General features: G+C 37.3%; 1 protein-coding gene across 4 annotated transcripts in view; it reads right to left on the bottom strand.

Annotated features, from left to right (window-relative positions):
- VAV3 (vav guanine nucleotide exchange factor 3) overlaps positions 1 to 22507 on the bottom strand; it is a 202337-nt gene that overhangs the window by 12838 nt on the left and 166992 nt on the right. Inside the window, exons 26-27 of one of the 4 annotated variants that reach the window (XM_074876674.1) lie at positions 19863 to 20014; positions 15564 to 18118 (exon numbers count right to left, since the gene is read on the bottom strand). The exons of 1 other annotated variant lie outside the window; for it this stretch is intronic. In XM_074876674.1, the coding sequence (XP_074732775.1) occupies positions 18077 to 18118; positions 19863 to 20014 (194 nt within the window). In that variant the 3' untranslated portion in view covers positions 15564 to 18076. Of the gene's footprint in view, positions 1 to 15563; positions 18119 to 19857; positions 20015 to 22507 lie in introns of those variants that run through there. 2 more of the 4 variants (XM_074876673.1, XR_012629887.1) reach the window with 2 other exon arrangements.

Below are 22507 nucleotides of genomic sequence, written 5' to 3' on the forward strand. Positions count from 1 at the left end.
TACTCCCGAGAGCAGGTCAGGTTGCTGATTAATAAGTCCTGCCTCCTTAATGTTTCTCTGCTAAATTAGAAGCGCCATGGAGCAGGTCTTACAAAACCAAAAAAATCCCAAAGAACTGTCCCCAACCCGTACAATCTTCAAAAAGATATCTTGTTTCTGGTACACCTTAGAACTTTCTAAGCTTCTTACAACAATGTTGAGCAAGTGGGGGTGAAGGAGGGGGGTGGTGTTTATAAAGCCTTCTTAGAACCATGTTGGTTGTATTTTCAGACTCATTATTCACTTCCTCCACTCCCAACTGAAGTTGCTGGGGCCACTGACTCAGAGAACAACAGGTCAAACTCAAAATCCTTGCATTCAGTGCACAGAAGTCGGCACTATGCAGGTTCTCCACCTTGTTGTGTCTTAACACAAAACAGGATGGGCTGAGAGTTTTAAATCATTCTAAGGAAAGCAAGTATCAAAGTCTTTGGGCTTTAGAAAGAACTGATCGGCTTCTTTAGATGCCTTTAAAAAGCCAAGATTTAATCATTATCTTCACCATCATTTTTATTTATATATATACACACACGGATATATAAATATATATGCATACATAGAGACGCACGGTACTCTAGCCCCCCGAGTATTGCTCCTCACTCAGATTAGCCTGACATCTTGTGGCTATAAAGAACATAACACCCAGTTTAACCAAACATCTGAAGGCCATTCGGATGCACATAAGCATACTAATGCTTGTGTAGTTTATGCAAACACAAAACAGCTCTTGAGCAACACAGGACAATTATTTCATTTAATTAGATGTGACGTGGTGTCAGCATCGTGTTCTGATAAGACAAGCTGGCATAGAATTGTACAGGCAAACCACAGTTACAAATAATGCAGAGCTTTGGTTAACTGAACTACAGCAGACAATATTTTGCTCAAAACTATATACCTATCTAATCCAAAATAAGAATTTCCAGGATATCTGCAGTTGTTCTGATATTGCCATGCTAAATATTACATTGATTTTTGTCACAAGAACCAAACCAAGAGCTGAACATTAGTGCAACAGACTACATGGGGAAAAGAAATGTCTTCTCAGACAGGAAGATAGATGGCTAACAAAGAGCGGTTTTGCCTATATACACAGGCAGAGCATGGGTACATGCATGGCAGGTGAAAGGGGAAACATCCGTCCTATGAAGAGTAGTTGCTTTTTCTTTTCCTAAAAAAGTTGGTCTATTGATTCATTTTCAAGAAAAATAACTTGAATCTCAGGAGAAGAAAAATATTCTTCCTCCTTGGAGTATTTGCTGCACTGTCTGAAGAGGTTTGACACTCACCTCCTGTTCTCCTTTTTGGCATAGAGAAGAACAATCAAGCAAAACACAGAGAAAATAATCTGTGCAGTTTGATTAGTTTCCACACCAGATGTTCCCACATATATTCACATCTCCCCAACTCTCTTTCTCCAGCCAAGAGTGTGTGCAGCTGGTAATTCTGTAGTCAACACCAAAGCTATTTAACAGCACTATTAGCGGGGGGGGCTACATAATGTATCCCACCACTCTTCTCTGGGGGCCTGCTCCTGTTCCCATTAAAGTTAAAGCATCATCACACTCGTTGTCTTCAAAGAGAGACAGGAAACATTGCTGGAAAAATTTTTACTGCTTTGTTACATACCTGCACTTTCGTCTCTTCCAGACTATGATTTCCATTTCATTTTCTTGCTGGTAGAGTAAGGCACTGCAGCCATTCACTGCCCAGCTCTGGGTTTTCATTCTTTGTGAATTTCAGTGCCAAACAATTTTTAAAAGAATCACAACAGATAAGAACCATTGCTTGTTTGTTAATTAAGTTTTAATGACCATAGATTTCAAGAAAAGGCAACTACAAAGTTGCATCTCATTAATGTACCAGTGACTCAATAAACCCCAAAGATGGACATCAGTGTTCCTTGATGAAAACAAGTCATGGGTTCAGGCAAACTCCCCCAGGGCAAGGACTGCCTGGAAAGTCAGCCCCCCAGCTTTCAAATGGATACTGCACCAGAAATTCTAAATTCCTAAATCATCTCCTGTTCATTTAAAAAAAAAAAAAAGTTCTTAATACTGGCAGAAATGCTGCCATAACCTTGGAGCTTTGGGGTTTGTTCTAATTGCTCTGGTTGCAAGTGAGAGCTTTACTGTAAGATGCAAAAAGGAAAAATTTACTACTCCTTCATATCTTATTAGAAGAAAATTATAAGGTTGTGTACATTTGCATTTCTAGGAACTCAGCATCTGTGCAAATTTTGCAGCCAGTTTGTCTTCACAACTTCTGTGTCTTGTTGCAGAAGACACACAAGTGGGATTCTTCCATAAAGGATTTATGCTTTCTTGATGCAAATTAAAGGTGATCTGAAATGGAAACATGCTGGTGGAAGAATTGCTGTAACAGCTGGGAAGAAATCATTCTGTATACCCACAGTGCTATCCATGCGGATTTTTTGCTACTAGGTTCTCAGTGTGTGCATCTGAGGACCAGTCTTTTCCATGTGGATGATCACTTGGAAAATAATGTTAAAGATGACCGAAGGGCCGGGTTATCAGCTGAAAGATGTTACTCTCCAAAAGGGCCATTTTAAATGTTTAGGGGTCATGTTAGCTAGATTACCCTACATAACTAAAAGCACAAGTAAGAAACACTGCTTTTAGAAGGCAAGTGATTACAGAAACTGGTGATTTGAGAAGGAGGAATGGTCTGTACCTACCCCTGAACTCCCTGTAAAGAGACAAGATGCAGTACTGCACTATACCAGCACAGCAGGATTGGGTGAGAGCTGACAACTGACTGTCAAAGGACAGCATGGCTTCGCCAGGTACTACTGGGAAGTAGGAAAGTACGTAAAAATAGGACACACTGATAAAGTAGTCAGAGGGGTCTGGGATATGCTTCCCTCAAGCAGCATAGGGAGATGCAGAAAGAAAGATTAGCAAACCCAAGCCTCTCATCCTGGAAGGGACAAGCCAATAAGCAGAGGATCTCTTCAGAACAAAAGTGGCAGTGGACATCATACAGGTCTCCTGAAGCCTTAAAGGGACGTTATAAGTACAACCTGCTCAGATAATTAGATGTAAATGGTCATACTGTTCATTGCTGGTTTGGACTTGAAATGTCACAACGTTTAAACACTCTCCTGTGGTGACTGCTACTACAGTATAGAAGTCTTCTGTAAAACCAGGAAGAAAATGGAAAGGACCCATGAAGTAAAATAATCCGTTGTTTTCCTTCTCCTTGTTGAATGAGGTGAAGAAGGGCAAAGCAGCACAGAATTAAAGGCAAACTGCATGGTTAACAATGTCTGTATACTAATCACTGAAAGTAGAATTCATTCATTTCCTGACTTTGCTGAGTTCTGCCACTGACTTCAATGCAGCCTCAACTTTGTCCTGAAAATGTATCAATTCAAATGCTGTGAGAAAATGGAGGCTTGCCAGTGTGTTAATACGTGAGGAAGACTGCATAACCTCAGTCTTAAAATAAATAAAAAGTCTTTGCCATGAGAATTTTTCTCTTCATAGGGAAATAAAATGTATTTGCATCATACCAGCAGAGTAGCTTAATTCCCCTCTCTCATACACAGTTGATGAAAACTCCCACTCTTCTTGTTATAACAGATACGACACCTGGGCCTGTTTCAGCTGTATTAGTGGAACCTGATTTTTAAAGTTCCAAAGATGCAGATATGACATGGGATTCCCAAATGCATCTGAATACTCTATAATGTGGCCCCCAGGTCCACTGGCAATGAAACAAGACGCAGGATGTTTTATCATGTTCCAAAACATTCTTGAGAGGCAACAAGTGAAAGAAAACATAACATGAGCAGGATAGTAGGGGTCCAGCAAAGCAAAGGATATTTTGCACAAGCGGAAACAGTGCAAGAAAATATCATTGGGTCCCTTCCTCCCAGTTATCAGAAAGCTTTGTCATCAAAAACGCGTAGAAAGACTGTATGGCAACCAAATGCTCCCCCTTGCACTCTCCTCAGCAAGCTCATTTCAGTTGCAGTTATAAAACATGAACATAAAAAGACTTCAATGAACCCAGGAGAGAGCAGATGTTAATTATAGCAAAATTGTTATCAAAGCCAAACTGAAATTGTTTTGGTTTGGTTTTGCATGATTAGCTCGGCAGCACTCCCAAATAGTGTAAACTCCAGCATGTGCAAACTCTGACCACTTGACAAAGATATATGTGGACTTGCCCATCCTATGTAACCGAATGTCACCCACGTAGTTATTAGCAATTGCCCTTAAGCTAATGCATCATATGTCTTTTTGACAAGAGTAATGGCTGGGTTCTGACAAAGAATAATTACCATTTCAATTGAAAATGTTAAAATATAACCAAAAATCAAACATGAAATTACTAGTGAAAAATGTAGGAGAGATGACAGAAGCGTATAACTTCACTGGAATTATCAGTAGCTTGACTGACCTTAATTTAGTTCTAATAAGCATTCAACACAGTACAAGCCACAAAAGCAAATGGACATGGTAGCACTTTGAGACTAGGGTGCCCTCAGTGCCGAAGGAGCTTCACACCAACCAGGGAACAGCAGTGCTCCTAGGGAGTTTCCGTTCCCACCAAATCTAGGGCTTAATGACTTATTCAGTTTTAAACTGATTTTAAACTATCAAGCTATTGAAAACACTGAAGCTATACAGTGTACCAAAATGAGGATGGCCATGTCCTCCAGGGCCAGCTGCTGTGCTCCTCCAGCACACCCTTTCTGGGAAGTAACGAAGAGGGCTGAACAGTAAGTACTGCAACTATCTCCTTCCAAACCTCAGACTTCTGCAGTATGCCATTGTCTCACTTTCAGTAATTGAAATTAAGCTCTCTAAATATTCCAATCAATTACTTTTTGATTTACTGCCTTCCATGGCATTTTCCTCTTTCATTTATTGGTGTACTTGACTTGCATTTCCTACAGGGACATTGCATGCTAGAATTATATGTCATTCTTTTAAAATGTCTCTTGCCTTCCAGTACAAGTTTAGGCTGTACCCTGTAGGGTGCCCCTGAACTAATCTCTTCTCTCCCCAGTCCTAGCAGAGATCTCTGCCTCTCCGGCTAGCAGTTTTTCCACCACAGCAATGATTAAAATATTGATCAAAAGCTTACCCTGAATCCTGTCTCTATAGGACTGCACTAAGCATAACAAGTTAACAGACTTAACATCTTCCAGCATGCATTTAAAACATAGTAGTGTCTGATTTCCTGCATTCAAATGCACTGGTTGTAGTCCTTGTCTCCCTCTGAGGTATAATGGATACAAATCATAAGTGGACTTTGCCCATGTATCTGTAGTACTGGGCAATCCACACTTCGGGATTGGTTTTTTTTATGCTGGCCACCAGTCACTGCCAAACAAGTCAGAAGATCCTTGTGCCAGCTGTGGGGGAAATGGGTGACAGAAATACCATTAGAGCAGCTCTTCACAATCCACTGACTTATGCTTCACCTTACTGATCAACTGTTACTTGTTTTGCAGTAGCTGGAAACTTAGGTGTTTTTCTAAAAGTGAATTTAAAATATCCCTTTGCATTCTACCCAGATTTCAAAATACTCTGCCATTCAGGACCACTGCTTTGTCATTGTCACTCACATAGATCGGGTTTTTTGCGCACACACAGCCCTCGCCCCACCCCTCACAAATATCACACTTTTCTTCAGCAATAGAATTCTCAAATTCTCTAAAACAATCAATTTCCAACATCATTATGAAGAGGGAAACCTTAAAAAAGAAAAAGCCTTTGGGGTAGTAATCTCTTCACTACAAGTATCTACTTTTCCCATGTATAAACACTGTAGAATATATCCTTAGGTCTAAGTATGATGTTACTTATTAGTTTCTGGTACTTTACGAACACTGTATTGATAAATCACAAGGCCAAAGCAAGAGAGAGTGGGGATTTTCTGAAATTTTAATTAAACCTAAGAGAATCAATAAAACCATTTATTTAGTTCTAGCACCTGTTTTTAGGCGATAATATCATCATGCTACTGCTTGTTTAGTTTTATGAGAAATTACATGATCTGTTCAGCTGCGCAAAGACTATTGATTTATATGTAGAACCAGGCAAAAGTACTGGCTGATTACAAGGGATTCACAGTTACTGTGAACAGTGTCTGTAAACAGTCACCCAACTCCAGTGTAACATATCAGCATGCCTCAGAGAAAGCAAGCTAAACAAATCAACAGTTCATATAGCACATAGGAACCACTAAACCACTTTCTTTGTCAGGTAATAAACTTTCCAAGTCTGACAATGTAAATAACACAAGAGAACACATGCTTTTCAACAGCTCCTAAGATTAGGGAAAGGGAAATAAGAGAAGAGGAAAATAAAAGAAATTTGATAAACATCATCACTTACCATTCAGGCACCTTTCTGCTATATAGCCCTTTCTGTATACCTACTAAGAATTCTTAGCTACATGCAGAATTCTAAAAATATGAAAACACTTATCTAACCACTAACCAGTAAGCACTGGTTCAAGGCACTCCAGGGAGCAGCACTCAAGTGGTCAGCAGTTTTTTGCCACTGAAAGAAAGTAAATCTGCCCTTGACCATTTCTGCCCATACTAGAAGAAGGAAACAGTCTATGCAGGTGGCATCTTTTGTCACAGCCATTACCTGGAGAGTTTACAACTTTTTCTCTATAGGATTTAAACAGATTATCTTCGAATCCTTGTTGATCATTTCTGCAATACCCATAAATTACAAATTCCCAGCAATATCTATTGTGTCTTTAAAAGTGAACATCATCTTATCTGAGACTACACTGCAGTATCATAAATTTCCATTCAAGTCAGCAAATTGCCTGAGCACCTGTAGATTTCTATTGTCAAGTTTCATATTTCTGTTCACCTAGTTAGTGCATAACATTTCTACAAATAGACCTATAGCTCTTTAGTACTGGTAACTGCATGTTTTTCATTTTAGTATGTTTGGATTGAGATGTAAACTTAATCTGAACCTCCAGAATTTGTTGCCTGTAGGACAGTTGTTGACCATCTTTTATCATTAAGAAAGTAGATAGATAGAAGGTTGCTTCTTTTTAATTCGTAACACTAACATGTTTAGTAAGAATGACATTAGTTTCTCAGTCTCAAGAATTCAAGAACAGACAGAGTAGCCTTTTTTCAGCTAATAGGGCTTTGTTGTCCTTTAGGTAAATTGTAACTGAATCCAACAAAAGTGAAAATACATAGGTTTCTTCTGCATTTACCGTTGGAATCAGAAACCCCAAGCAAGTAATACTGAACAGGAAGGATGCAGTCATAATTAATGCTCCTCAAACTTTCATCAGCACATTCTTCATCCTAGAGAGTTTTGTCAGAAATATCAGGCATCCAAATTCCATAAAGCTGTTCTCAAAGCATTTCCTTTAAAGAACGTCAGAGCTGGGTAAAAGCAATAGATCTTGATTTTTGGTCTACTTTATTTCTGACACTCTAGGATTACTGTAGCTTTTAGGCTCAGGCTTAGGAATGCTTAGCTCCCACTGCAGTAATTGAAGTTGAGGCCTCTGTGCAACTCTGGGGTTATGGCTTTAACCTCAGCTTTCACGCATGTGATACAAGGACGCTGACGTGTTCCTCCCTATGCACTGCAGACCAGTTTGCTTGAGATGCATCTGGAATATAATTTTCTGGGCAGTTATTTTATGTGATTGCCAGAGAACTATGACTTACTCTGTGATGGCCTCAGGCACGATCACTGCTAAAACTCATGCAACTGAATAATTCTCAAGAGCACACATCTTGACTGATCCATACGGCTTCAGTTTGCACCAGCCTGTGTCCTTTTGACAATGAAAGGTCCACAGTTACAACTGAACTTATCACTTCTGGTCAAGCTTGAGCTGCTTGGCTATATTCTACATTCCCATGGTGTGTGCTTCAGATATTTTTTTTATCTTAGAAGCTTAAAAGAAAATATAATATGATCCTACTGTTATGCTAGAAAGTGTAATAGTGAATTCTGATCTTGAAAGTAACCCACTACATTTAAAGGATATTTCAGTTTAGAGTTTTCCCCCCTCCCTATAACAAGCTATTTTGTTGCATGATCACAACAGATCACTTAAGTAGAAAAACTGTACAAACTATTTTGATATAAGATCTCTAGAAAGTTCCACTACTCAATAGAATGTTGTTAAAATGAATTTCAGTTCCCTCTTACAACAGAATTCCTCTCAGTCTTGCAAGAAGCCAAACCCAGAGTGTCCTACAAACTCTTACGTAAGAAAATGCCACCACTGAGTAGGTGATATGGTGATTTTCTTACCAAATCATTCAATACATGATGTTAATATTTTTCCAAATAAATAAATGAAAAATACAATATCTACAAGAAATGCTCACTTTTAAATAAACAGGAAATGTTGATTATACTTGATTAAGTCTGTGTTTTGCCACTAAATTTACTACCTGTATTCCATAGAGTTTTGATATACACGCACCATGCTCTGTTACGGGGCTGGAAAGTGTTCTGGGCTGCTTTAATATGTATACTTCAAAAGTTGAAGTTAATGCTCTACTAGGCATTTTTCACACTAACTATATGAAAAAATACATTAAATGCTTCTTGCACTGGTAAGTATAATAAGAAACTACTGCCCAAGGCAAGGTACTCCTTGTGAAAACCTAACTCAGGCTGGCAAAAAGCCTCTCTGGGTATTGCTTCCTAAAACAGGGATGAGGGGTCCACTGAAGTGTTCTTTTGTTCATGTTGTTAGAGGAGAGGGAGAGGAAGAAAGGAAACAAAAAAGCGTAAGAAACCAGGGAAGCAATATACAAGCAGAGAAGAAAGCCACTAATGAGATTAAAAGGGCGGGGATTTTTAACAAAGTATTCACCAGAAATCTCGATCTCTGGAAAGAAAACTGATTCTTGGTCTGGAAAACAGAAAAATTTGAATACTCTTTTTAAGTATATTGGCTACACCAATGAAATACATTGTTATTTCCCCCAATTTCTTCTAAAAGCAGCAAGATTCTAAATACTGGCTAACCACACAGACCACAAAGAATATTCTGTATGCACATCTGAATGCATACTATATAACACGATATTATCATATAGATATAGCTGTAACTTCAAGTGTCTAGATAATATAGTTTATAGAATTTATTAAAAAATTAATACATCAGTAGAGCAAATCCTGACATTTTGCCAACTCTTTGAAGGCAGAGGGGAGCCACATAAGGACACATTAATACTGGCTCCAAAACAAGTAGCCACAACGAGAAGAGGTTCCAGCACCATGTCAAAATTCAGGCTGATGTGTAGAGAATCACGCACATGCTCCAAACACCAGTCACATTAACAGGTTCTGGATTTTGAACCCAGTTTCATTTTATGAGTGGAGACAGGCCAACCTCCAGTGACACAGGGAAGAACGAACAGTGTCACATCACACGCCAATTGTTCTCCAGGCACATTCTGTTATGTCACAGGTTAATCATTGTCACTTCATGCAGCCACACATCACACAGTCTATTAATTATTACTTAATGTCACTACACTACTAAATGGTTTGATGAATTCTATTAGTAATTAGAACTGCTCGTGCAGTAACATTCAAATAAAACTTTTTTCTTCATAGTGAGTTCCTGATGAAGAGCCAGAAAGAGAAAATACCTAGGTTTATTAGTCTTACTGACTAGATGTATTCTATTTGGACTACAGGTTTTCTGTGCTTGTTAATTTATTTCACTGATAACTACAAAATACTCGTGACAATCCAAAAATTGAGACTAAATTCAGCTGTGTGTAAAACAAACCATTGCATCTCTTTATATATGTTTAGAACAGAGAAAAAGGATGTCATGCCAAAAGCTAACACTTATTTGTTATTAATCTAGAAGAAGTCGAACAGAAAAAAACAGAATTAGTCTTAGCACTAGTATTCAGAACTAAACAAACTGGGTTTGTTTTATAAAAATGTGGTTTCGGATGATTTGAGGGAAGGATGCTTGAAGTCATCTCTTCCTCAGATCTTTCATTTTCCATCTGTTTGGAACTGAGTAGAAAGACATGGTACCTGAGCTGCCTTCCTTGTTAACCTTCCCAGAAATCAATGCATATTTAAGAAAAGTTTTGATTTTGACACACTGCATATGTTGCAACAGTATGTTCTATCAAAAACAAACTTATAAACTGTAATAATGCTGTTTAGCTCATGCTTCCCACTGTGAACCAACTCTTAAAACTGTGGTTTTACACTATTTTTACACTACTGTGAGATAAACATGAGCCAACTGCATCTTCTGAAGAAACTGTTTTAGTTCATAAACATTCAAACTCTTTGCATATTTAGCAGCCTGCTAGCTCGATGTTGGATGTTCACCTTACCACCTTTTGTATATCTTTCCCTCTCTACATCGGTGTGACATTTCTATGGGATTTTGGCAAACACCAGCAGTAGATTGAAGCACTGCACAGCTGAGAGACAATTACAGAAAGGCAGTACAGCAGGAGCTCCGAAAGAACATGTGGTATGTAACTTGGGCATCTTTAACTAAAGTATCCCTCACATATATTTAGCTAACTGTATCTCAAAAACTTCCAGTGTTGGCGATTCCACAATTTCCCCAGACAATCTTGCATTTGTAATTTGGTTCAAACAACGCCCGTTTCTTCATGCTTCTTTGTTAGGCTCTTCAGGAATATTTTCAATGAGACTGTATCTTACACAAAATTTAGTGCCCAAAGCTGAACAAACTACTTCAGTTGAAGCCTTACCAGAAATGAATTAAATAACTAAACATTTTATAGATGATGTTCCCATTACTATACACCAAGACATTATTTACCTTCTTCACAGTAAAATCCTGTTATGTTCTGTCCATGACTTCCTTTTACTTTTCTCCCTCCATCCTTTAATACAGTACTGCTGCTTAGCCAGAAGTTGCCCAGTCTTAACTAGTGTAGTCAATTCTTTCCACCTGCAAATATAGCTTCACAGATATTCTTGTTTAATTGCATCCTCTTTTCTTAATTACCAATTTGTCAGTATCTGAGTGAGTTAAAATCCTGTCCTCCAGCCCACTCACAGCCCATGCTTGCATGACATCATTGAAAGTATTCTGAATATATTTTCTAGACAAGAAAAAGTAGCGTTTGTCAAGAATTTGTTTATGGGGGGAAGGTCACATTTGAAATAGACATCCCTGAGTGTGGTATAAAACTGAACTCCCTGAAGACAGACTGAGACCCTCAAAGATTTGAAAATGAAGAAAGCGCAAGCAGGGAATCATTGCTTTTGGAAGCTTGTTTTTTCCAAAGCCATGGGGCTCATTGGGGTAGTAGGCAGTATTTTCCATATAAATGTTTTGTATACTTATATGAGTGTTTACTAGCATGCCCCAGAAGATACAAAATAAAAAGGACTTATTGTATAAATCTGGAGTTGTAATCAGACTTCCGTGACAGGAAGACTAAGCCTGAATTCCCATGTTCTGGAGAACGTAGGAGAAAAGGTATGTTTCCCCAAAGTGTGAATCAAAGTTGCAAAGACCGAAAAGCTGTATCTAGATTTTGTTTAGATTGCTGGGGCTTGATTTTCCACAACTTAGTATCTAGAAAAAGTCAGTGACATACTGATTTGAAGAACAATCTGCCTTTTAATCTTCTAATGCCTGACTTTACCTGATCCAACTGGATATGCTTATATTGCTACACCACAATTGTGAGAACAATAAATCTCTCTTTTTAAAATAAAATATGAATAGAAGACCTGCTATTGCATCCTCTACTTGGGAATAGAACAGCTGATATAATAGGTAATGAAGTCTGATCCTGTCCTTCCGTTAACAATAAAAATTAGTATTACCAGAACAAAAATCAGGCATGATTGGTTTTATGATCTGCCTGTATTTCTCTTCTCTTCTCTCCATGTTAATATTCCTGACAACTTACATACTTATGGGATTAAGCATGTTGACTTGTACACCACACCTCAATTGAATTTGGTAAGTCTCTATGATTTTGGGGGGTAAAAAAAAAAAAAAAAAAGAATGAAAACCAGGTTCCTGTTCAGTGTGTAATACATTCAATTGTTATTTCAACCTTTCAATCAAAACACTCAGATGACACCGAAGAGTCACACCCAAAACATTACGGAACACACAGTTCCATGGAATTCAATCTTTCATCCATCACAAAGACAAGACAGTCTAAGTGTAATGAAGCTATATTCAGAGACACATCAAATTGAGAGAATAAAACTGGCCTACAAATTTCTCTGAGGTAAGCATTCCCCTCTCTTACATCAAAACAAAAAGTTTTCTTATAGCCATTCTGAGGAGTCTATCTTAGGCAGTAGGGAAGCAAAGGAGAAAAAGCTCCCAAGCCACTGCGTTCACACTGTATTTAACTAACTGGCCTTTTAAAGGGGAAAGGAAAAATCTCAGGATTCAAAAAACAAAATATCTGTGAGAAGAGGTAGGAAAGGTGTTTTGTACATCACCTGCTAACTTAGTAGGATGGGGGCCTCCTGGCACATTCCACGTTATTAACAGCTTACAAGCTACACAGACACTGACTGTAAAACTACCAGAGAAAAAGGTTCCTTCAATTATACATATTTCGATTAACCTTACACAAGTAATTATAATCCTAGGAACAATATTGCATCTCCCTGAGGAAGCCTCTTAATTGCTTTGGGAAGAAATACAACTAATTGAAGACAGATTTACAGAGTTATCTGGTAAGACTGGGACCAAGTCCAAGGGTCCTTGATCCCTCTACCACATTAGCAAAGTTTCCTCATATAGAAGCATTAGAGAATTTCTGTTTCCAATCCAATGCTATCAATAGACATTTAATATTTTGGGCAATCATTCAGAAAAGTTATCACACACCAGGTGGTTTCTAACACATATGGTATCAAGTTTTTACTTCTTGTTCTCTGATCTTTTCTATTTATGTTCTTCCTAAAGCCACATATTATGCTATTAATATAAAAACACATTTCTGAAAGAAGCAAACTAGCCTCATGACCCTTGGCAAACAGCCACCTCCAAACCTGCCATTTGTTGTAACTATGAGTTTACTTAAGGTCAGATTGCAACATTTTAAAATGAACTCACATGTTTTGTGAAAAGCACATTAGCTGGTAAAAAACTGTAACTCATAAAGTCACCATAACTCAAACATTTCAGGTGGCTTATTAAATAAAATCTAACTTCACAGTCATGTAAGCAGCAGAGATCCTTATAATGAATGGGCAGAATACACTGCAGCAGATCAGGAATTATAAAACTAAATTAGAAACTCAAATCTCATTTGCTATAAAAACAAACAGCACTCTGTTCTTGAAAAGGAAGTTGCTGAGATAATGCAATGAATCACCCTTCTGCAGTCAATTTCTGATGCTAAATCCTTTCTATAGTTCTATTAGCTAATTATACATGCATCGTACATTTCAGCATTTTGTGAAAAAGTACGTACCATTAACAGCTCATCTCACAGCTTTATGAAGTTACTCAAAACTACCCTTCCTCCATATAGTGGACATCTAGGTAAGAGCTAAAATTCCATGGCACGTTTCAAGAAAGGCTAGAGAATGTATTGACGTCTGTATCTTAAATGAACACATTCCAAGATTCAAAGTTGTATGCCAGTGATGACCCCACCTGAATTTGATGAGAACAGCTACTATTGTGGCTTGCTAAAGCACGGTGCATTACATATACACACAGCATCTCTGCCGGTCGTTTTACCTTTATGCCTGCTGTACTGGGTCTGATCAAAATGGCATTAACTTTCTTCATACCAGCTCTTACCCTGCCGTATTTTAGATCTGCGACTGAAACACTGCTGACAACACACTGATGTTTTAGCTATTGCTGAACAGTGTTGCATTGCATCAAGTCCTTCTATGTTTCTTACTCGGTGCCCTCACACCCCAGGGAATAGAAGCTGGGAGGGGACACAACCAGGTAGATGACTCAAACTAACAAAAGAGATATTCCATGCCATATAACATCATCCTCAGCAAGAAAATGGAGAGGAGTGCTTCCTCTGTCACTCAAATGGAGTAAGCAAGTGCTCTCTGCACAGAAGAACTTGAGTTTCAGATAAAATAGTAATGTAAGGTTCTCAGCAGCCCCGTTCGTAGCAAAGAGACAAGAGTTCATTTACTGTAGTGTCAATACAGTTGGTGACAGTGCTAATGCATAAATTATATTTGCTGTTGCAGCTCTTTTTCCAAAGTGTTGGCAACATTGATCATGAAATAGAAACAAACATTTTTGCAATGAACATCAAAGTCAACAGAACAAAACCCGGGTCTGAGGCTGGGTATTTTGTATAAACAAGCCCCACTTTTTTCTTTTATAGACAGCACCTCTCTCTCCCCTTTATGAGCTGCTAAAACCTTGAGAATAAACCTTTTCTTCCTCTTCATACAGCATCTAGAGTTTGCCTGTGAGGCAAAGGAGAAATATATCCTGGTTGGCATAATTTTCATTGTTCAAGTTAGATTGGTTTTTTTCAAGCTGAGATTTTCAAATAAGCTTCCAAGCCTTATAACTGAAAAAATTATGCAGAACACAGTCACAAGTGGTTCTTACGCCCTAATTACAGCGCTCTCTCAATTTCTCACCCATCAGACACACATCTCTTCTCGCATATAAGGGGAAGGAGAACGTCTGTGACTGAGTGTGATATTGTTAACAAGAGAATTTAATTGAGAAACATTTTTGCATCTTGCGTTACGTGTGACTCTTAGTTATGTGATATGTTCATGGGTGACAGGAAAATTATGCCTTATATCTGTAGAGATGTGTAAATGCCTCATTAAGTTTAATAATTATCTATTAGAAGGGCAGTTCCACAAGAAGATACCTGCTACTGAAAAATAGAAGGGACACAATGAAACAACACTGCAATTATATCATCACTGACCTTGCTGAATTAATTCAGCTGTCCAGAAATATTTTTATAAACATATTAATAATGAATGTTATACTGTAAAAAATGCATGGATGGCTTACACCATGAAAAGGTTATCAATCCATGAAATTAGACACAGACTATATTTTCAGATTTGAGCTCAATTAACTGGAATTTGTATGTTAATTCACATATGACAGAGGGAGAAAACAGAAGGTGGAAGAGAAAGGACATTGCTATGAAACATGACACATAAAAGGACACTTTTTAAGAACAACTTCTTTTCCATCAAAAAAACCTACAAGTATCATCATTGACAGACAAAAATCAATAGTATATGACTGATTCCACAATATTCTCTATAGCTAAAAAACAAAGCAAAAAACCCCACCACCTTCCTGGATGTGGCAGAAGGCAAATTATCCCAACAGTAAAAAGCTCTCAAGGAAGCTATACTATCCCACTTATATTGACAGCTCAGTTTTACAGCTAAACAAGGATTATACACATCTGGGAAACCAAAACAGAACATTATCAACTTCTGTTCACAGTAAGAAGGTGGTTAAACAAACGAAGTACAACCTTCATACTAGCCAACTAAGCATTTTGACACATACCATTAAACAAAAAATTAACCAGTTTATTATATTTAACATATTTACAAAATAGTACAAATTAAAGTACTGTAACTCCATTATTGCATGACAACAAAACCTCCATACAGGCAAAAGCAGCACATGAAGGAGACACTCCAGCATATTTTGCAAGTCTTTGGTACTCAAAATATAGTTTAAGACGCAGCATTAACTCAATCAATACAGGGCATTAAACACAGACAATGATATGTAGATTTATGCCACCAAAGTAAGTTTATCTATGGCTTTCATTCTTCTCAAAGGCTGATTACTAGACTCAGGAATTGCTTAAAAGCTTTACAGCAACTTTAGGATGGAGAAACTACTCAAAATTATTCTAAAAGCAAGCTGTTGAAAATGACTGATGTATTTCTCTACTCGAATTAAACTGTCTCTTCTCAGAACTACATGACAACAAAGCACTAAACACTTCACAGGCCTAGAGCCTATTCCTCTACCCCTTGAGCAGGCAAAACTGTGAAAGAATCGACTTTGTCTACTTAAGGAATATAGGATCAAGCTCACAATAGACAATAAAACTGCATGGCAAAACATGATTAAAGACAGTATAGTCTATGCTGCTGTACACATCATTTACAAAATATGTTTTATGCATAATCTACATACTTACAAATGCTCTCAATTGTTCCATCAAGTAACGTACTCAACACAATCACAGTTCACTGATTTTGAGGTAAATCCTTGAAAAGTTAAGAGCATCAGCAGAAATTCATCTGCAAGGCTGAATCTCACAAGTGGAGAATTTCTAATTAGAAGATCCTCTCTTTCACCTGGTCTCAAAGCAGTGTATGCTAGGGGTAAGATGGGTAAGATGGTTGCAGAGACAAAGGAAATTACTGTAAACCCTCTGTGCTGTACTTGGTTCTTCCTGATGGGCAGAAGGAGACCAGAAAGAAGCAAAGAATACTGGGGACAGCAAAAAAGAATCTGAAATTCGTACTAGCAGATTCTGCTCTGTGGATGAACAGTGGATATTATGTTGCTTGTAGAGTGGGAAAAACCGCACTGGTAAATTGTGCAGTGTCTACGCACACTAACTGCAAAATGCCTATGTGAAAAAAGGACAGGGAGAAGCAAAAGAGAGGATGTGAGACAGAATGAATTAACTTTTCTTGATTGGTCAATGTTACTGTAGAAAGAAAATGCATTTAAGAGCTTTATTTTCTCTGAAGTTTTCAAGACAGATTAGCCATTACCTAAATATTTGAAACTGCACATCTGAAGACATCACCCACATTTATTCTCGCTTATAACTACAGCACTTCTGACCTTCCATAAATACATTAAAACACTGCCTCACCAAGGGGTGCACACCACTTCACAAGGCCTGATATGTCAAGCTAGTTAACCTAGCCACGTTTTTCCTTGGAGATGTTCATAGCACTGCAACAAGACCACTCACTCACTGAACTGCTGTTAGCATCTCAGAGAACAAGAGAGGAAAGGGCATGAAGAAGTCTGCAAGTTCCCTTTGTATTACCTCATAAGAGCACAAAAGGTGGTAAAAAGTCCTGCCTAACTAGGAAAGACAGTTTAGAGTTGGAAGCACCAAAGTTCATCTAAATCAATCAAGATGTTAAGATAAAGTTTTGTTCTTGAAAACTGACATCATCTTGCATTAGTATACTCTCCTACAGAATAAATCTACAATATTTATTTAATGTTAACCCTGAAAATTTTAAAACTCATCTTGTCGTGACTATCCTCAGCTGCACTTTTATGGTCAACTGCTTAAACGAAAAAACTTCACACAGAAGGACTTGCAATGACAAAGAAAGGATCCCAGAATTTCACTTTGTGGACTCTTTTTCAAGCAATACCACATCACTACGCCTTTTAAAAATGTTGTCTTTAAACAAATTGTTAGAAGATTTAGGCAGGACCTCAAAGTAGTCCGTTAACTAATTATATATGCATGAATGCTACTCATGTTTACTACCTATTTCCTTCAGAAAGTTTTTGAGAGTGTAAAACTGTTTGTAAGGTGATAAGTAGTTTGATGTTTCAAGACAAGTCTACTGACTATACTTTATGCCCACTGGAATGACTGAACTCTGTTTTCTGCATGCCATGATAAGGAATAACAAGCCTTCATTCTCCTTGTACCATCACAGATGTTAGCTAGAAGAAAAGAGACATTAAATATTCAGCCATAGCTAGTATTCATGGTGTAGTACAGGGTGAAATGAAAAGGAGCATAAAGAAATTTGTTTTCCAGAGTTCTTCTGGGAAGGTGAAGGTTGGACTTTGTACTGATCCCCAGTGATGGCAAACTGGCAGGTTGTTTCTTGCACAGCTCTGGGCAAGATAATAATCTGTCAGCACAAACTTCTGTATAAATCCCAACATTAAGACTGGAAGGTTCAGAGAGACAAGAATGCTGCTTTTTAAATACTTAACAAGACCAATAACACTTTGAAGATATTAAATGTTTACAATCCCTGAAACTGCTGGTCAGCAGAGGAAAGGTTTTAATTCATTCGTCCTCTTCAACATAAGTTGATGGAAACCAGCCCACCTAAAAAGGGGAAAAGCAGAACAAAATAATACATGAGATGCACAGGTTTTTTTAAATGTCTGAACTAGGCAAAACAAGGATGGGTCTGTTCAGTAAATATAAGATTACAAAGATAAACTTGACTGACCTGCCACAGTTAGGGTAAGTACCCTAAATAAAAGAGTAACTTGCAGACATGACAATTTGGAGACTAAACCCCTCCCCATCCCCTCAAAAAAAAAAAAAAAAAGCACCACACAAAAAAAAAAAACACACCACCAAAACAAAGCAAACTTTTGCCCAAATTGGAAGTCTAAGCATTCAGAAAAAAGTCCAGAAATGCAAAGAGCAGAAGTAGGTTTACTATTGGCAGGATGATGCTATTTTTTGAATGAGCAGTTAAATATTTAACAGGCTTCAGTTAGGTCCAGGGCATTCTCTTACAAAGGAAATAGTGACCAATTTGATTGCATTACATGGAGTTAAATTCCACTGCCACCAACAGGAGTTTTAAATAAGACAGAACTGGAAGACAAAGTCCAGTGTTTTACACTTCGTAAGTTATAATGCCATCTCCATTCTGAAATTAATGATGTGTCAAATAAGGATTATATAAGACATACAGGGAAGCGATGTCATATATTTCTTATTATCTATTCATTTTAGGTTTTTCACTCAGACTTTTTTATATCTAAGTCTATTTAACACTCAAAGACCTCAAAACCAAACGTAAAGCATGATTGGAAGGAGTAACTGCATAAATTTTGTTTTAAACTACCTTGCCAAAATACCTCCAGAAGTGAGTTTATGATCTCAAATCCAGGCAGGGAAAGCTATCAGAAAGAACGTTAGCATATAACAGGGGCATCCTTCAAGATGTGGGTAGGTGCATTAGAATGAGATGCTCAATTTTCTTCGGATGTAAAACATATATAGGATGACCACTATTTTTTCTGCTTCCCTATGTCTTGTCTAATTGACCATTTCACTTAAAGATCATAACCAGGCTCATGTAGATTCAAAAAAAAAAAATTCTCCAAACTGCATAAAGCAGTAGATCTGGACATCTACTTCAATCAGACTTGCAACTTCCATATCCAGCTTCCAGCCAATCTACTTTTTTCCACCTCGCATTCCTTGACCCTGCATTTCAGCCTTTTTGACATGGAAACAGCAGCCTCAAATACTTCTGACTAATCTGCATTAAAAAGCGATATACTAAGATTGAAACAATATAGCTTTTATAGGTCAAAACTGAAATTTACTTCCACACAAGTCCCAGAGTACTACATTTTTAGAGATCAAAGAAGCAGCCTCCTATAAAAAAGGTGGCTGATTCCATTGCATTGTAGGCTGGCAATGTGGAAAGGTGTGGAAATCATTCAGTGTTAAACTGCTAAACAGACTTCCACAGCATCAGGAACCTGAGCTTTTGACCCCAAATACATGTGTGCAACATAGTTCAAGGAAGTTCAGCTGTAGCTGTACCATTAATCCTGGTTATTTTCCAACCATATAATCTTGCCCAAATATTCAGCCTGGTAGGTCACATTAAATAACCAATTAATTTAGATGCTGGGAAAGCTGCCTGGCAAGAGTTCTGCCTGGCTCCTATGAAACACAGATGAGAACATGCTGTATCTTGGGAATTTAAATATACAAAGAAGGTTCATGATGTAGGAACACTTTTTTTTTTTTTCTTCCACAAAATCACTGTCAATGAAAGCAGAAATGAGACAAAGGAAAAAAAACAAACCAACCTTACCCTTCCATTTACTTCACCTCTCCACCAGCCATTCGCACTCATCTTTGTATAAATTTTTACAACGTCCCCTTTCAATAAGGACAGTTCTCTCATGTCTCTTGCACTGAAGTCATACCTGGCTATGGCAATGCCTATCACCTTCGGGCTTAGCACTGAAATGAAACAAGTATTAAGGTTTGTTAATTGAAGGCTACTACTGTACTGTACTTCCAGTACTTACAGTACTGTAGAATAGAAAACAATGATTTCACAACCACATACGCTGGCATTCATTTTATGCAAATGTGAAAGCATCTGCACTACACAGATCAAGAAGGTTTGAAAACAGGTGAACGGTGTAAAAGTTGAAGGGATTTTATGTGATTTTTTTAAAGTTTTTTATTTTTAGAAAAAAGTCAAACTAGATGAACAGTAAATAAAATATCTCCCACCCCAAAACTGCTAAATACATTTGCAATTATTGTATTTGTGCTTCGTAGTAAAACTTGCTGCCAGTTACATGCATCAACATATTTTACAGGTCACTAATTTCTTTCCAAAAGAATTATTAGCATTTACAGTTGATTTAACTTTAAACCTCTAATGAAGCAAAACAAACAGAATAAGGTGCTGTTCTTTCAAAAACAACTCCCAAGTTAAATATTAATGCACTTAAAGTTGGAAGCTAACATCAGCATGAGCAAAGAAGTAGAGTTTCCACAAGAAATTTCTATGGATCATTTGTTACAATCTGCATGAACATTGGCTGATGTAGATCTACTCTTTTCAGAAGTTTATTCTGTAAATCACCAATTAATTCGATCTACAATGCTTTTCATGAAGAAAAAAAATCCTTACATATTTTCTCCTAAATTTCAGTGAAATTAGTATTTAAAAATTTTAATCTACGTCAATATGTGAGCATTTTGCCAATGTAAAGCCCAGACATTTTAAGCAGTAAAAAGTTGTGAAATATTTTTTAAAAGCAAATGTGAAAAAAGCCTCATTTTAAAAAGTAATCCCCTTCTCCCAAATAAATTTAGAGGAAGTTATGTTTTCAACCCTGATGCAGAATGTCCAAACTTGCAAAAGAAATCCTCAAGTCTTCCAATGAGAGAAAAGTGGGCCTGGCACTTAGGAGATAAAAGCCTTTGACTTGGGCAGTTTAGAAAAAACATCTACTACTCTACTGCATTTTGTAGTTGGATTACTTGGCCGAAACATTCTTTTTTTATTTTTTCCACTAATGCCAGTGTTTTCCTATGCAAGTCACTGTAGATAGCAGTTCACAAGCACAAGCAAGCTTCCTACTGAAAAGATTTCAGAAGAATTCATCAAATTATCATGATGGATGACTTGACATAATGTACATATAATCATCTTTTTTCTCAGAACCCTTTCCAATTTTTTAGAAATCATCTTTAGGAAATACCATTAAGATTCTAGTTCTATCAATGCCTGCAATGATGTAATACTGAAAGTTCATAGCTAGTTGCCTTTAATTTAAATTAGGAACAAAAAGCACGGCAAATGAGCTAGAAAATCTTGACAGTTTCAGCTCTGCTTGTATTTAAGATTTCTTCTGACCCCACTGGGGACACTTCACAAAAACAGAGGCTTTTGCAAAAGAGTATTAAATATATGAAAATCATATATATTGAAATATTTATAGCTTACAGAGACAATACAAACAATTTATTTTAAAATAACAGCAGATACTATGTTTAAAATATTATTAGATATATCACAAAAACAGAATGCCTAAAAAACTCTTTTGGCAAGAGATTATGGCCTCTTATGCCATCAAAGCTTAGTTCAACGTTTCAGACTGCTTATGTAGAGTATGCTTATCAGATACTTGTCACAGGATGTACAGGATGCCATATAAAAGAGAATCAGCATCTCAATTTATTGCTTAGATTTACAATATAAATATGTTGTAAAAAATCTAGGTGATATATTAAGTATATTAAAGTTCAAACATACTTTTTTCCCTCTAAGCAAGTCAGATGTACATGTTACTTGTTTAGATCTTGACATGAATGTTATGTCCTATACCTTATCAGCATTGCAGTAATCAATTTTACAGGGAAAGAGCACATCATGGGCAGCAATTGTTTTGGAGAAAGAAAAAAAGAGCAGTTATTGATTGTAAGGTCAGTAACCATTTATAGGTGTGCAGCGATATTACTCGCAGATTTGGGGAAGCATTGGAGGATGAAAGGAGTGATTCTGGGGAGCAGGGTATCATTTCAGACTCTAGAAAGGAGATTAAGGGGCAAGGAAGAAGATTACAGGACGCAAAGATGAAGAAATTTGGGAAAACATGGAAGAAAAGAACTAAGGAGGGAAGAAATGCATGCAAGAATAATAAAGATGGAAAATACTGAGGAAAAGTAGGATAGAAAAAGAAAGGCAGGCAGATCTGGGGGAAAGGCTGACTTCTAACTCTTTTTCAAGTTGTGAAGCCAAAGAGGAAAAGGAGAAAGAAGCAAGAGAAATCAAAGCCATGTATCCCCAAAAGTCTTGAGACATAAAGTAGAATTTAGATTAATTTAGAATCCAACATCCATGTTTTCAAATAAAAGTGATGTTCATAATAGGAAATATATAAAAGGAAGCCAGATGAGTGGTGGAATAGAGGAAAACGACAGTGCTTATTTTGA

This window comes from Strix uralensis, chromosome 8 (assembly GCF_047716275.1).
Source record: "Strix uralensis isolate ZFMK-TIS-50842 chromosome 8, bStrUra1, whole genome shotgun sequence".
NCBI lineage: Eukaryota > Metazoa > Chordata > Aves > Strigiformes > Strigidae > Strix > Strix uralensis.